This window comes from Wyeomyia smithii, chromosome 3 (assembly GCF_029784165.1).
Source record: "Wyeomyia smithii strain HCP4-BCI-WySm-NY-G18 chromosome 3, ASM2978416v1, whole genome shotgun sequence".
NCBI classification, from domain to species: Eukaryota; Metazoa; Arthropoda; class Insecta; order Diptera; family Culicidae; genus Wyeomyia; species Wyeomyia smithii.
The window spans coordinates 110,446,968-110,464,213 of NC_073696.1; the positions used below are offsets into that span (position 1 = coordinate 110,446,968).

The following is a 17,246-nucleotide window of genomic DNA, read 5'->3' on the forward strand; positions in this document are numbered from 1 at the left end:
GCCAAATTTTACGTTTATCGTCCGTCCCGAAAGATATGATTCCGGTCATCTCAATAGATTTCCAGAGAACCCATACCGATCCAGTTTCAAAATGACGATACAATGATTAATTTTGTCAAACGCAGCGGATAGAGAAGAATAAACTAAAATATGACATAACTTTGTATGGAAAAGTCCTGGAGATGTATGGTCCTTGGAAAAATTATATGTTTTGTGTGCCCTAACGATTCTTCCGAACAACACTTTCGTGTAAAATGCAATTAACAATAGTTAGGTACAAAAAACTAAATTTAAAGTAAGTTCTATATAATAAACTTCATAATTTTGTATCGAATGAAAAGTTTCAGATGTTTGTATCTTCTACAACTTTCCTGAAATGACCATATCTCTATCCCTCAACACAAAAAAGTTAGTTTTTCTTATTCTTAGTATAGTAAACTTTTCATAAATTTTGATAGTTTGCGATTATGCGGTTTTGCATCGTCTAATTTTTGCGTGCCAGCTTCACTTCTTGTGCTTCTACAGTTACATAAAGGATGATTAAATGTGACAGTATATTATTAGAATATTATCGAAAAGAGAGAGTACTTAAAAAACGTATGTTGCCTGCTTATGGAAAACTGTTGTTTCCCGTTTTTTATAGCCGCCTCTCACATCTACCCATAGTAAATTTTCAACTTTGGTAGTGAAAACGTAAATTTTGTTCATCAATGTCTTCAAGCAAACCAAATCAAATCATCCGAAAACCTTTATAAACCATCCAACTCTCTTGAACTGTGAACCATCGAACAGTGTCAAATAATAATCCAATTTTACCCTTAAAAATTAAAAAAGGACTTGTTGTAGCTCGAAATGTTACCCCCGCAGATTGTGTAACGGTGGGAAAACAGAATGTTAGCCTTAATTTCAGAATACTCGGTGATAGCACAATTTCTTGAAAAAATAAAAATATTTCTATATTGTTTTGAACATCCATAGAGGCCATTGCTATGGTTTGCATGTCCCTAATATTTATTTTTTTAATTTAAAAAAAAGTTTTTTTTTATATCAGCTATTACAAAAAAGATAAAATTATCGATGAAAAACCCAGATGAACATTCACTTGAGGTTGTACCAAAACATGGCTAAAATGGTTTTCATCGAAATTCTTCTGATATCTACATGATTTTCTTTTTGACAATTGGTAAAAGCATATTAAAAATTATTTATTGTGGTACTAATATCCATTCGAATTTTGTTCTACTTTGTGCAATGGTAGAACGTGTTTTTGGAAATCAAAAATCGAAAGCAAATAAATCCAATTTAAATCATAATGCAGTGATTCGTCTGGGTTCGCGTAGGTTGGTGGACACTGATAGCGAACGATGTTATATAATTGCAAACAGACTATGGTTGTTTGACGAACTGTTCCAGATTTGATGAATAAACAAATGGAAAGCATAAACAATGAAATATAATTATTTTTCATACGTGGCATGAAGCATGATTCAGGAAATGTACAATTACCTATTTTACATATCCTCATTTTATGTTTTAGTTACTAGCTATGCATAAGCTTAATCTTATTTTCGGTAAAATACTAGAAAGTATGTTAGACTGATATCTTTAATTTAGTCAAAATTAATTACACGAGTCTCTCTAGCAAGTTTCCAATTTTCTTCAGAACAATAAATCCTGATTTTTAACTAGCCTTATCAAGTAATAAATTGAACGACATAAAACAATCTTTTTTTCTACGGCATTCTCACACTCTCTTATTTTATTGCAATTTACGGTATATGAGTTTACGAACAATTTGATCTATCCATAACGATACTCACGAAAATCAGCATTGTAGAAATTTTAATCAAAAAATCGGTTTCAATACTATTGGTTCTCACAGTTTGCACCACACAACTTGTACAAATGTCATTACTTTATCCACAGAACGTAACATAATAACATCTAGAGGTGATAGCATTTCATTATTTTCGAACAGGGTGTTGTAACAAGCAATATATTCGCCTTAATTAGGTAATTTTCCGCCGATTCTTCGCTGTGTGGTGGCATTGGTAATGTGCAGAATCGTGCCTTCTTCGCTGTGCAGTTCTCGAATTGAATATATTTTCTTACCCGGAACTTGCCGAGATTAGGGGGAAAATTTTTCGCATCCAAGTAATTATAACTGAAGCGATTACACTGTGCAAACTTGAATATCTTCTTAAGCTGTTGTTTCACGGTGGGAATATTCTTGCCCATTTGACGGTATCGTGGCAAGCTTTTTCCGGACGGAGAGGAAGCAATGTAGACAGATACAGACAAGCTGAGTACGTGAATGTTTGGTATGTGCATAACAAATGTTTGCTCGAAACTTTGCGGGAAAAGTTCGTTTGTTAGTGCACCACGATAAGACTGTACTCTCGGTACATTGTGTGTGTGGTTAAAAATTCAGTAATGGAGCACTTTGGATAAGTTTTTATGTTGTAATGTAAAGGATTTTTTATTTTCTTGAAAACTTTGGCAAATTTAGGTTGTGATACTGTGATTGTTTGAAGGGTATCTAGGCGAGTTTTATATTGCTTTTTTTTGTGTGGACCCCACTGCGACCAGTAGTTGTTTGATCTATTGTGGATCTATATATCCGGACGTTTTTGCTGTTTGCACATTTCTGTTTTTTTTTACCATTTTGCAGTGCTACTTATTGAGAAGTAACCTGCTCCGTGTTATAGTGCTTTTTTTTTGTCTTCTCCCTCAGACTTAGTAACCTACTACCTTCCTTATCGACCTTATCATATCCTCCTGCAGGCTATCACTCTAAAAGCATATAACGTGCTATAGTCTATGATATTATCGAAGCTTTTGATCAGTGGTTATTAAGTCTGGAGGGAAGTTATAGTACTTTTTGTTTTCTCATTCAGATTTAGTAACCTACTTTCTTCCTTATCGATTCTCCTGCATTATATCCTCCTACAAGCTATCACTCTAAAAGCATATAACGTGCTATAGTCTATGATATTATCGAAGCTTTAGACGAGAGGTTATTAAATCTGGAGAGAAGATTTTGTGTGGAAGAGCCTTAGAATAAACCCATACTTAAAGTCCTTTTTGCGAACGAATGGTTTTTTATTTTTTTTATTTTTTTTTTTCATTCCGCGTCGAACACTCGACAGAAACGGACGTGCAAAGTGGTCGTTCTATTACAATCCGGTCCGTGTGTACGAATAGCCAAACAAAAGAGTGTATTATTCTTTCGAGTTCAAGGCCATCAGTTGACAGTCGAGTCCGTGTCGCTGTGCTGAGTGATCTCACACCCGGCTCACTGCTGGTGGCTGTATTGGTGCTGCTGTACTGGTGCTGCTGGCTGCTTTGGGTCAACCACTGCTGGAAGGAAGAAGTAAAGAGGTACGTGTTCTTGTCGGCGCTAGTGCGCGAGTGCGCTACATTTAGCGCGATGGATATAGATCCCTCGCCTCCCGTGCCACCATCCCCGAACCCCCCTGACCCTGACCCTTCTGTTACCCCCTCCCCTGTTCATTCTCCAGTCCCCCCTCGCCCCAGGCTTTACCCGGACGGATCTCAACAGGGCAGCTATACTGTTTATTTTCGTCCAAAGGCAGGAGTGAATTCAAAGCGATTAAACATACTGCAAATTTCTAAAGACCTGACGAAGGGGTACAAGGCCGTGACCGAAATTTCCAAGGTCCGACCTAACAAGCTCCGTGTCGTGGTCAGTGATCTGGCACAGGCCAATGCTATCGCTTGCTCTGAGCTCTTCACACGCGAGTATCGCGTTTACATACCCGCACGAGACGTGGAGATCGACGGTGTCATAACCGATTCGAGTCTGTCTGTCGAGTGTATCCTAAAAAGCGCAACCGGTTGCTTCAAAAATACCGAAACACAGGCGAAGATTTTGGATTGTAAGCAATTGCGGTCCATGTCTCTCGTCTGCGGTAAAAAAGTGTACACTCCGTCAGACTCGTTTCGCGTTACGTTTGCCGGATCTGCACTCCCTAGCCACGTCTCGATCGACCGGGTTCGTCTGCCTGTGCGATTGTATGTACCCCGTGTTATGAATTGCACCAATTGCAAGCAGTTAGGCCACACAGCCGCCTACTGCTGCAATAAGGCACGATGTAGCAAGTGTGGGGAGACTCATGCGGAAGATTCTTGCAGTGTTAATGCTGAAAAATGTATTCACTGTGGGGAAAACCAGCATGAGCTCTCCACATGCCCGGTGTACATGCAGCGCAGAGATAAAATCAAGCGGTCACTTAAGGAGCGTTCAAAGCGTTCTTACGCTGAGATGCTGAAGAAGACCGTGACCACTTCTACCATAACATCGAACCCCTTTGATCTGTTGCCCTCTGATGAAACCGATTCTGACGATTTATCAGCGGGAACATCTTATGCCAATCCTGGGGAGTCTAGGAAGAGGAAAAATGTTTCTTCTCCTAAACTTCCCCGTAAAGGTCCTAAGATTTCCCAAAGTGTAATGAAAAGTACGAACAAACCAAACAGTGCTGCGGAAAAACCGAAACAAACTCCTCCTGGGCTTGCAAATTTAAAGTCCCAGAAGGAGTTCCCAGCACTGCCAGGAATATCTAAAACCCATGTTTTTCCTTTTGCACATCCAGTTGATGAAACAAACTCTGGATTAGTGAAATTTTCTGACATTGTGGACTGGATTTTTGAAAATTTCAATGTACCCGATCCAATTAAAATTTTTCTTACAGCATTCCTCCCAACAGTTAGATCATTTTTGAAGCAGTTGACTGCCCAATGGCCCCTCCTTGCAGCGATTGTATCCTTCGATGCCTAATTCAACTGCGTATATGAAGGATTCTATCTCTGTCTTACAGTGGAATTGTAAAAGTATTTTACCAAAAATTGATTCGTTTAAAGTTTTGATAAATAAAAACAAATGCGATGCATTTTCCCTTTGTGAAACTTGGCTTACTTCAAATATTGATCTCAACTTCCATGATTTTAATATTATTCGCCTTGATCGAGACACCCCATATGGAGGAGTACTTTTAGGGATTAAAAAGTGCTTTTCTTTCTATCGTATTAACCTCCCCTCGATTCCAGGCATCGAAGTTGTCGCATGTCAAATGACAATACAAGGTAAAGAGCTTTGTATTGCCTCAATATATATTCCTCCCAGAGCACAGGTTGGGCAACGGCTGCTCTTTGATTTAATAGAACTTCTTCCCTCGCCACGTTTGATTTTGGGAGACTTCAACTCTCATGGTGTGGCTTGGGGTTCCCCCTACAATGATAACCGCTCCTCTTTAATCTATAACCTTTGCGATGACTTCGACATGACTATTTTGAACAACGGTGAAATGACACGTATCCCGAAACCTCCAGCGCGCCCAAGCGCTTTGGATCTATCCTTATGTTCGACGTCGCTACGGTTGGCATGCACATGGAAGGTAATCCTCGATCCTCACGGTAGCGACCATCTGCCTATTCTTATTTCAATTACTAACGGTTCAACTCGCATGCGACCAATTGACATTCCGTATGACCTCACACGGAATGTCGATTGGAAGTTATACGAGGAAATGATTTCAAAAGCGGTCGAGTCGATTCAACATCATCCACCACTTGAAGAATACAATCTCCTCGTGGGCTTGATTCTCGACGCCGCGTTGCAAGCCCAAACGAAGAAATATCCCGGCGTAACGATCAAAGAACGGCCTCCCACTCCGTGGTGGGACCAAGAGTGCTCCGATGTCTACACGCAAAGATCCGACGCGTTTTTGGCCTATAAGAAGAAAGGTATACCTGGCGACTATATACGGTATTTGGAGCTTAATACCAAGCTTAAAAGCTTGGCTAAAGCAAAGAAACGCGGATATTGGCGTCGGTTCGTGAACGAGACGTCGAGGGAGACATCGATGAGCACTCTTTGGAACACAGCCCGAAGAATGCGGAATCACGTAACGGTCAACGAAAGCGAGGAGTCTTCAAGTCGGTGGATATTTGATTTTGCCAGGAAAGTATGTCCGGACTCTGTTCCTGAGCAAAACATTGTTCGCGATGCGTCTCCGGGCCACGACGCGATAGAATCACCTTTTATGATGGCAGAATTTTCAGTTGCCCTCCTGTCCTGTAACAATAACGCGCCTGGGTTAGATAGAATCAAATTCAACTTGTTGAAGAATCTACCCGGCAATGCCAAGAGGCGCTTGTTGAACTTGTTCAATAAGTGAAGGTGATCGCCATCCAAAAACCAGGGAAACCAGCTTCTGATCACAACTCTTATAGGCCGATTGCAATGCTATCCTGTATCCGGAAATTGATGGAAAAAATGATACTCCGTCGTTTAGACCATTGGGTCGAATCAAATGGTCTACTATCAGATACTCAATTTGGTTTCCGCCGTGCCAAAGGGACGAATGATTGTCTTGCGTTGCTTTCAACAGATATTCAGCTGGCGTATGCTCGCAAAGAACAAATGGCGTCTGCGTTCTTGGACATTAAGGGGGCTTTTGATTCCGTTTCTATTGACATTCTTTCGGGTAAACTTCACCGACAAGGATTTTCTCCAATTTTGAACAATTTTTTGCACAATTTGTTGTCCGAAAAGCATATGCATTTTACGCACGGCGATTTGGCAACTTTTCGCATTAGCTACATGGGTCTTCCCCAGGGCTCATGTTTAAGCCCCCTTCTTTACAACTTTTATGTAAATGACATCGACGAATGTCTGGCAAATTCATGCACGATAAGACAACTTGCAGACGACAGTGAAATCTCTGTTACAGGAGCCAAAGCTGCCGATTTGCAAGGACCATTGCAAGATACCTTGGACAATTTGTCTGCTTGGGCTTTACAGCTAGGTATCGAATTCTCTCCGGAGAAGACTGAGATAGTAGTTTTTTCTAGGAAGCATGAACCTGCTCAGCTTCAAACACAATTAATGGGTAAAACGATTTCTCAGGTTTTGGTACACAAATATCTTGGTGTCTGGTTCGACTCTAAAGGCACCTGGGGTTGTCACGTGAGGTATCTGATGAAAAAATGTCAACAAAGAGTGAATTTTCTTCGTACAATAACCGAACAATGGTGCGGAGCCCACCCAGGAGACCTTATAAGGCTTTACCAAACAACGATACTGTCTGTTATTGAGTACGGGTGTTTCTGCTTCCGCTCCGCAGCAAACACACATTTAATCAAACTGGAGCGAATACAATATCGTTGTTTGCGTATCGCCTTGGGTCGCATGCAATCGACCCATACGATGAGTTTGGAGATCTTAGCTGGAGTACTACCATTGAAAAACCGCTTCTGGAGCCTGTCTTCTCGTATTCTTATCAAATGTGAGGTCTTGAACCGTCCCGTGATTGAAAATTTTGAAAGGTTAATCGAACTTAATTCTCAAACCCGTTTTATGACATTGTATTTCAATCACATGTCCCAAAATATTAACCCTTCTTCGAATATTCCAAATCGTGTCGACTTATCAAATACTTCTGATTCTACTGTGTTTTTCGATACATCCATGATAGAAGAAACTCGTGGAATCCTGGATCATTTACGCGTGCAGCAGATCCCTAAAATTTTTTCCAATAAATATCGAAACATCAACTGCGACTATATGTACTACACTGACGGATCACTTCTTGATGGGTCCACTGGCTTCGGTATCTTCAATAACAATTTAACCGTCTCCCATAAGCTCGATAATCCTGCTTCTGTTTACGTCGCAGAATTAGCTGCAATTCAGTACACCCTAGGGATTATCGAAAAAATGCCCACGAACCATTATTTCATCTTTACGGACAGTCTCAGTTCCATTGAGGCTCTCCGATCGATGAAAGATGTTAAGCACTCTCCGTATTTCCTGGGGAAAATACGGGAACATCTGAGTGCTTTATCCGAAAAATCTACTCAGATTACCTTAGCGTGGGTCCCTTCTCACTGCTCGATACCGGGTAATGAGAAAGCGGACTCTTTGGCTAAAGTGGGCGCAACAAACGGTGATATTTATGAAAGACCAATTGCCTTTAATGAATTTTTCGCATTTGTACGTCAGAATACGATCATCAGTTGGCAAAATTCTTGGACCAAAGGGGAACTGGGAAGATGGTTACATTCCATAATCCCCAAGGTATCGACGAACCCGTGGTTCAAGGGGTTGGAAGTAGGTCGGGATTTCATTTGCGTGATGTCCCAGCTTATGTCCAATCACTATAGATTTGACGCGCATCTCCGTCGTGTTGGGCTCGGGGAGAGTGGTATCTGTGCCTGTGGTGAAGGTTATCACGACATAGAGCACGTTGTTGCCCTGTACACCGTCATGCCCTGTACACCGTGACGCCAGGTCTAGATTAATAGCTTCCCTGCAGGCCGAAGGTAGGCAGCCGGCTGTTCCTGTTCGTGATGTCTTGGCGAGCCGTGACCTATCCTACATGTCCCTTATATACGTTTTCCTGAAATCCATCCACGCCCCAGTTTAGTCCTATCCCCTTCCGCCTACATCCAACCAAACGACAAGAACACGTTAAGACCCCGGATCCGGAAACAGCAATCAGACCCGCACGATACTCTCAAGGCCCGATGGAAACAACCCAATATGCCAGTCCGTAATATCTTGGCCCAGCAGCGGAACAAATTTAATATGCTGCTTACCCATGGCAATGAAAACCATCAAACAGCAAACCTGTGCTTTTAATGCAAAATATTCTAGCTTTAAGTTAGATTTAGTTTCAGCTCGTAGTCGGCAGCGAGGATAAAAAATTTGCTTTTAGTTATTAAGATACTTTAGAAAGTAAGCTACCAGATATAATTGGCGCCGTTAAACATTGAATTGTATTTGTGCCGTGTCAAATAAACTATAGATGAAGAAAAAAAAAACGAATGGTTTGGTTCCACTAAGATTCGAACCTATCACCATTCGCTTGTCAAAGCGGACTCTGTAACCTTGCGGCTACGAAGTTCGACAATATATATTATACACAATTTATATTGCTTACTTTTGCTGGATTGATTCCAACCTTGACTGTTTGACTGAGCTACATCATTCAATTATAAAGGGTTTATTGGATATGTTATATCGTCCCATCAATTGGTTCCCGGGTATGAATTCAAAACATTATCCTCAAATAATAAGCAATTAGAATAAAACTTACCTTGGAAGACTGATCTTGCTTGGAAGTGTGCTGTTTGGAGTTACCAATCAAATCACTGCTAACGTTCGTGATGGTTGACGATGTGGTTGTTATTTTGATGTAATAAACTCGTATAAAAATCACAAAGCACAGTATCAGTAGAGTGAGCAAAACACCAAACAGAATAGGCGAAATACTATCTAATGAGTTGCTCGTTAAAACTATAAAGAGAAGAGTGAAGAAAAAGAAACAAAGTCTGCTAAAGTACTATTACACAAAAATTTTCTTTTGAGGAGCTCATTACCAGCTCGGTTTTCCGTAGTAGTCGTTTCGAGAAAAAAGTCCTTGATCACTATGCCCTGGCTTCTTCCCTTTTGGTTAACAGCATATATGACAGCCTTGAAAGCGTTGTCATCGCCCAAGTCATCGTAGCTGTTATAGTGGATAAGCGATTCCAACGATTCTATCACAAAATATGGCTCATCCGGGTTTGTTACATTGTACCTGTTTGAAAGATCGAAAGCATGTTTATTCTATTGTGACATCAGCTTCGAAAATGAAAATTTTAAATATTCAGCACACTGTTTCAATAAAATCCAAACCATAGCGAATGTTATTTTCACTGTGCTCAATTTATGATTATTGACGAATCGATTAAGCTTTTCCGGTCTAATTACGTTTGAACCGCATCGCGTAGTGTCAACGAATGTTATATACTCACCGCAGTCTTCCCGTTCGGCTCGAAACAAGCTCGAGCATAAAAATCTGCGGTAAACCGCCGTCATACCCGGCCAGGCACTGCACTTCCACCGAGGTCTGCGTTTGATTGTTTATCGTGCAGTTTTTCACTGTCGATGGCAAACCTGTTGGTGGCGGAATCGAACAAAGGAAAAAATCGAGAACAGAGCAAATTAAAAAACGAACCCCCTTGCTGTACAACACACACACACACACAGTGCAGGAAAGTTCTCACATACCGGCTAGCACGACCTGAAAGAAGCAGGGCCACTGCTGTAGGCCCACTTCGTTCTGTCCCCAGCAAGTCAGCGTGCCATAGTCCTGATCGGAAACGGGCGTGTAGTTTAGAACGCTCAGTGAACCGTTTTTAACAAACCGCTCTTTGGTTATTTCTAGCGTTTCGCCTGAGTTATTAAACTTCCAGTAGAATTGACGCGGCGGCGGATCAGCGTGGACCTCACACGGAATGTGCAGAGACTCACTCCGGAAAGCTCCCACGATGATTATTTTTTCCGTCGCACATACTGGTGCGTCTGTGAGAGTGGAAAAAAATAGAAAAATTAGTGGTTCATAGCAAATTTAAAACAATAAATATCGACCAGGAAACGTAAGCATGTGTATTTCTCCAATACGAATCCTTCATTCTAATCCTGACGTATTGAGCAATGCAAGAAATCGATATTCGGGTTCCCCTTTCCATCCTTTACGTGTTTACGGTGAAGGCTCAGCAGGTCAACTAGAATCATCGAGCCCATAAAAGAGTTAGAGTTGTACCGGGTATGTGAGCAATTGTTTTTATGATTATTTTGTTTCAATGGCAAACGAAAAAGTTTCTCTTAAAAAATCCAGTGTTTGAATGCTATAAATTGCCAAAACGGGAAAGTCATTTAAAAAAACACCATTTAATTTCTCTTTGTTGCTCAAATCTCTATGAAAATTTAAGAAAATGTGCTCAAGAAGTTGTACTTTAAGATAGAGCAATAAAAAAATTTAAAAACTATTCTAATGGTAGGGGTGTAGTAATGTTTAAGAAAAAATCGTGATTGCGTTCCCTACACTTTTAATGTATTTATTCTACAGCAAAACAAACAAAACGAACAGGAACGGGAAGTAGGTACTTACACTTGATCCGCAGTGCCAGCTGATTGCTGACCGTTTCTCCCTCGGCATTGATTGCACTGCACGAATAATTTCCGGACGAATTACGGTTTACCTTCTGCAGTACCAGGCTCTGGTTTGAACGGATAACCCTGGCGGAAGCGTTGTGAGTTATCATTATACCCTGTTTCGAAGGCCGTGGTAGAGTAGGTCCAGCGCGGGGAGGGAGCAAGTGATGAGAAACGAGACAAAACAGTCCGTAAATTGCACAATTGAACCGGAATAACAACGGGAAAAGCTTGCCGACGGGTTGTAATAAGGGAGGAGATTAATAAAAATTTATGACCGTACGGGTTGGGGGGAAAAGGAGATAAAAAAGCATTAATAAAAATTTATAACTCATCGTCGACGCTGTTTGAGTCACTAACAAAGCGTTAGCATGGCGAGTGCTGCAATTCTCGATGGCAATAAAATGCAGGATGAAATGCAAGAATTTTATCGTGGGCGTTAAGTTTCATAGGCAAAACGCAGTTTAGCAAGGAAGGAAAATTTGGCAAAGGAGTATTTTTCAAATGTTTTCATCAATATTATATTTATATTTAGGTATCTGTTATATTGAAAGTACGTGCGTGTTGGTGTTAGAATGCAATTTTATCCTGATAGAGCTGTTTAAATTTTTTATATTTGTGTGTAATATTCAAATAAAACTATACGTATTTTCGATAACTATTCAAAGTGTAAGGAAAGTTATTGGATACGTTGGGGAAAAGGACGTGAGTTAGGAAGCTTCGCATTCTTCTGTTAAGCGGGGTTAGGTTGGCCGTCACGGACGGTTTGCCTAAGCAGGATAACGTGCCGATGCTCGTAAATAACACTTACGTCATGTAGCCAGTGTAATTTCCTCCACGGAGGATTGGCTTGAACGTGACACTCGAAGTAAACATCGTCACCGTCCTTGATGTCTTCCGCTGAGAGTGTCGAACCGAGCCGAAGCGAGACAATTGGTGGATCTATGTTGAGAAATAAAAAAAAAAAAGAGAACAAGAGAACACATAAGAAGGTACTTCTTCTTGGATGGCAACAGTAATCTTTGGGTAAAGATATGTGGATATGTATGGAAGAAGTTTGGCCAGCATCTCGAGTTTTGCGATAGTACTACAGTTTTTTGTTAAGAAGCTTGGACGATAGTGAGCCAAACTGTGACTGGTAGATGATTCTGAAGTTGGAATTCGACAAAACTATATATCAGGAGAGTTAATCTCATAAAGCACCATTGAACAACGGTCATGACATACACTGGGTAATGTGGAAAGTTGATAGATAAAGTTTCACAAAAAAGTCTTTCTTAAAATGAAAATGCGGAATACCTTACAGCAGAACCACTAGTATGTTTTGCATGGAATATTTAGAGATCATTATAAATTGTGAAATTGATTATGATCATGATTTTGATCCTGGTCTTGGTAATAGTCACTCGCTTGTAGTCGATCGTAAATTCGAATTTGGTTACAAATTTTGCATATCTGTCAAATGTCCACCAGCGAAGTATTTTTTATTTTGCTGTCTGTTTCATGCTCTCTCACATCGCAGAAGTGGACACATGTGGAAGCACCGCGTTTGTCTATTATTGTGTCATCAGTGCATATTTATTCCAATGCAACTCTTCACACAAAAAGGCATATGTTGCAAGCCACCGCTGGCAGTGGAAAGGTTTATGTACATAATGCAGTAAAGTGAGCGTATGATTGCGTTGTTTGAGTTTCAATTAGCTTTTCGCGTCCGTCGTTGTGCACTTCGCGAGAAGAAATTGTCACAAGCTGTGTGACATTGGGACATCAGTTTGAAGTGTTCTTTAAATGGATACAATTGTGTGAAAAATCTTCATTCGAAAATTTTGGTTCCTTCAATCCGCAGAGACATTTTTAAACGTGATCTAGATATCTTTACTGAAATTCTAACAATATCCTGCTTACTACTTCAAAAATCAAGTGGTTCGGGTCCTGTGACACATTTCCAGATCATTAGCAGTGTGAATGATGTTTCATTATCAGTCAAGAAGCTTGCAAAACACTGGTGAATACGAAGGAAAAATAAACCTATGAATATTATTTGCATATGATTGTATTAGTGTTCAATAACGTATCTGTTCTCGTTAAATCTAATTTCTATTTTAATTCGTTTGTTTTTAAATGAAACAGGACAGATACCTTTGCTGTATTTTATGTTGGTAAGAGATATTTGCAGCTGCTGCTTCGGAATAAATTCATTATTGAGGGAAAATACATGTTCACTTAATTGTTCGATATACCGCGACTCAAAATCTTGACAGAGGCTTTCAAACGTTGGTTTTATAGAAAAAAAGTTAAAGCGGTTGTTTATAAGACACGACCGCAGAATTAACGTAGAATACGAGAGCCTCTCTAGCCTAGGCAGATGAATGTTATGATAGGCTTACTTTCTCTATAACGTGCTATGATATGAGCAAATTAAGATAAAATATTTTGGATGCGTTCGGAGATTTGTTTGAACATGTGGTCTTGAATGTAAATATGCAAAATTATGAAATGAAATTTGAAATCAGTATTTTTTTCACGTTATTAACAATGTCACAAATGGGTTTCAAAATTCGAATCATGACAAAACAGTTTGAATTTAAATACGAAAAGTGTAGCCAAAACTCTCCTGTATCCTTTCGTGAAAATGATTCTAAAGCGGGATTTTCTTGCGTTACAACATTAACGGATGCTCTTTTAAGGTACATCTCTTCGATTACACAAACGCCTGCTAGGATACCATTGAGATAGCAGCAATTTATGTAGAAGCGCTTTCGTGCGTAGACAAAATCCAAAATCTTGAAATTTTGAAAATGCTGTATCTCTGGAACGCTACATTTAGTTTTTTGCTGATAAGTGATTCCCATGTAAAATCATCTGCTTAACACATTGGCTTGGTCAAAATCAAAATCGAAGGGGGGGTATTTCGAGGAAATTGCGAATTAAGTTTTGAATCGAAAAAAATGCAACGCTGGCAACACTGCAGAAAAAATTTGACCACGTAGTTCGATTCTACATCTCAAACCCTTCAAAATGATATATCAATATCACCTGTAGCTCTTCAGGGTCCCGAGATATTCACAAAATAAAAAAGGTGTTTTGCTAAATTCGCAAAAAGTGGAGGCAGTCCCATTGGCCGAGGGGTCCACCAATCGGTACAACACTTTGTACTTATAAGTTCCGGCCCAAAATACATCGACTCACAAATTTTGGTCGAGATCGGAGATGGTCGATGCATTTCCTCGGACACTTGACATGGAATGACCCTAGTACAATAGTTCGAACAATTAGATTTCAATTTTCTGCATTAGGACGGGTGCTTGAATGATTTTCCAGTCGATTGCTGCTGAGTTTAAAACGTTTCAAATTGGACAATTTTAGTAACGCTCTCGATGTTTTCGGTTTTGATATTGGATCCCTGTATTGAAGTTGGGTCCCTGTATATGTTGCCGTAAGACGTATTCTACGTTAAAAATACTGCTGAAATTTTTCTCATATTTTCCAGTTTAGATGCTGTGTAAATGCATCTTTTGATTCTACCAATCAACTAAGGTTTGAGTACAATAGTTCTAATTAATGGACGCAGTAGTCTAGTTCCACTACAAAAAAAGGCTCGAGAGGGGCTGCGTAACAGCAAGGTTGCAGGGTCCGCTTTGTCAAGCGGATAGTCATGGGTTCGAATCTTAGTAGAATCAGACCATTCGATTTAAAAAAGGACTTAAACATGGGTTAAACATGGCCCCACGACGAAACTGTTCCAGGGAATTATGATTGGCGATATTTGGTAGGAGAAACGAGGCAAGGTGTAATAGAGCATATAGTGTGTAAAAGGAAGGGTAGAATCACATTGCACACAAGCACGGATAAAATAATAATAAAGGATGCCGCTTGTCAATAGCAGTATTGCTAATAATAGAATTGCGGGATACAGCATACACTCGGGCATATCTCACAATAGATCAACGATTCTGGTTAAAGTGAGGAAGTCCGTGCAAAGAAAAAAGGGTCGAGAGGTCGCTCAGAGACGTTTATGTTTTCGGCGTAAAGTGATAATGCTTTATCTGTTCAGCACACCTACCTTCCATTGAAATGGTATTTTTGAAGAAATGGAATGAACTTTTCTTTAACCATGATATTTACACGAAGAATGAAGTCTTTTTTTGTCCATTACTTTACATAACTTTGTCTTTCATTTCGAGGTTTGCAGGATACCATGTCCGATTTTTGTACAGTTTAGTTAGAATTGTACAATGCGCTTGCGCAACGCTTCTTGTTTCGACACCATTCCGAACAGAACTAGACATGCAGAAACAAAACAAGAAACACTGGCTTGAAGAGGTGAGAGAAAGCTTGCATACTGTCATTTCACTTTGAGCGTATTTGTTGTTGAGTAAGAGAACCTCATTAAAATTCCAAAATTTTAGTTGTCACCTGTTACGTACAAATGGCATGACGGACCAACAAGGGGTTAACCGAATTTTTCCAATGTAACAGTCGTTTTCGAAGTTACTTGATATTTATTTGTTCATTTCGTCAAGCAAATGTTGACTACATACAATATTTTTTTTTGTTAGTACACTGTTTCCAAATTCAAAATATTTTGACTTTAGAGCCATTTCGTCTTCAGAAAAATTGTTCCATTAATTATTTCAAATTCTATAGAAGTTACAATTTTGTGGTAAATTCACCTTGAAATGAGAAACTTTTCTCATCTTTGAATATAACAATCCAAGACAACAGATTGATATATGGGTCATTCCATACGAAGTGTACATGCCACTTGGACACGACTATCACAGATTTTGTTCGAAGTTGGGGGAATCATTCATCTACTGTCTCTTTGGAAAAATCCCAATTGGTGTCTATTGGAATATCCCCCGCTCTGTGGGACCCCCCTGTTTATTGCAAAGTCACGCATTTTTTGTTCAAAATCTCTTTTTTCTTTTTCTCACAATTCATAGATGTTAGACGGCTGAAAAATACTGGTAGATGATTTTTGAAGAAAATAAACCAAGGAATCCAGAAAAAATATAAGTTTTGACCGGAAGTGTTGCCAGATAGATTATTTATGTATTTGAAAACTAAATTTACATTTTTCGGCAAATGCAGCCATTTTTATTTTCAATTTGATAATTTCATCGTGTTCCTTGGAAAATTTCACATAAGAAACAACTATCATCCCGAGGTAATATGAGCCAATCTCGAGATATAACATTTTTACGAAAAAAGTTGTAAATTTCGTAATTATTTTATTTTATAATTTATAGACGCAAGACACCCGAAAAATAGTGATAGGTGAATTTTGAGGAAAATAAACCAAGGAATCCAGAAAAAATATTGTTTTTGCCCGGAAGTGTTGCCAGATAGATTATTTATGTATTTTAAAATTAAATTTGCATATTTCGGCCAATGCAGCTAGTTTTATTTTAAATTTGATGGTTTCATCGTGTTTCTCATAAAGTTTTAAGAAGCACTTACCACTCCGTGGTAATATGAGCCAAACTTGAGATATAACATTTTTACGAAAAATTAATTACGAAATTCAGAACTGTGTTCTTGCTCATCATATCTCAAGATTGGCTCATATTACCACGGGGTGATAAGTGTTTCTTACGTAAAATTTTCCAAGAAATACGATGGAATCATCAAATTTGAAATAAAATTAGCTGCAATTGCCGGAAAATGTAAATTTAATTTTAAAATACAAAAATAATCTTTCTGGCAACACTTCCGGCCAAAAATAATTTTTCTTCTGGCTTCCTTGGTTTATTTTCTTCAAAAGTCACTTATCACTATTTTCCGGGTGTCTTACGTCTATAAATTGTAAAAAAAATTTAATTACAAAGTTTACAACTTTTTTCGTAAAAATGTTATATCTCGAGATTGGCTCATATTACCTCGGGATGATAGTTGTTTTTTATGTGAAATTTTCCAAGGAACACGATGAAATTATCAAATTAAAAATAAAAATGGCTGCATTTGCCGAAAAATGTAAATTTAGTTTTCAAATACAAAAATAATCTATCTGGCAACACTTTCGGTCAAAACTTATATTTTTCCTGGATTCCTTGGTTTATTTTATTCAAAAATCATCTGTCAGTATTTTTCGGACATCTTACGTCTATGAATTGTAAGAAATAGAAAAACAGAGCGGGGGGTATTCCAATCGACATCAAATTTGGGATTCTTCCAAAGTGACAGTAGGTGAATTATTCTCCCAACTTTGAGCAAAATCTGAATGGTCGTGTCCAAGTTT

At 39.1% G+C, this 17,246-nt stretch overlaps 1 protein-coding gene across 2 annotated transcripts in view; it reads right to left on the minus strand.

Annotated features, from left to right (window-relative positions):
- Positions 1 to 17,246, minus strand: part of LOC129726561 (nephrin-like) — an 875,571-nt gene that overhangs the window by 54,550 nt on the left and 803,775 nt on the right. The window contains exons 10-15 of one of the 2 annotated variants that reach the window (XM_055683414.1): positions 11,817 to 11,947; positions 10,962 to 11,121; positions 10,079 to 10,372; positions 9,823 to 9,964; positions 9,406 to 9,605; positions 9,123 to 9,322 (exon numbers count right to left, since the gene is read on the minus strand). In XM_055683414.1, coding sequence (XP_055539389.1) covers positions 9,123 to 9,322; positions 9,406 to 9,605; positions 9,823 to 9,964; positions 10,079 to 10,372; positions 10,962 to 11,121; positions 11,817 to 11,947 — 1,127 coding nt within the window. Of the gene's footprint in view, positions 1 to 9,122; positions 9,323 to 9,405; positions 9,606 to 9,822; positions 9,965 to 10,078; positions 10,373 to 10,961; positions 11,122 to 11,815; positions 11,948 to 17,246 lie in introns of those variants that run through there. The other variant, XR_008728364.1, reaches the window with a different exon arrangement.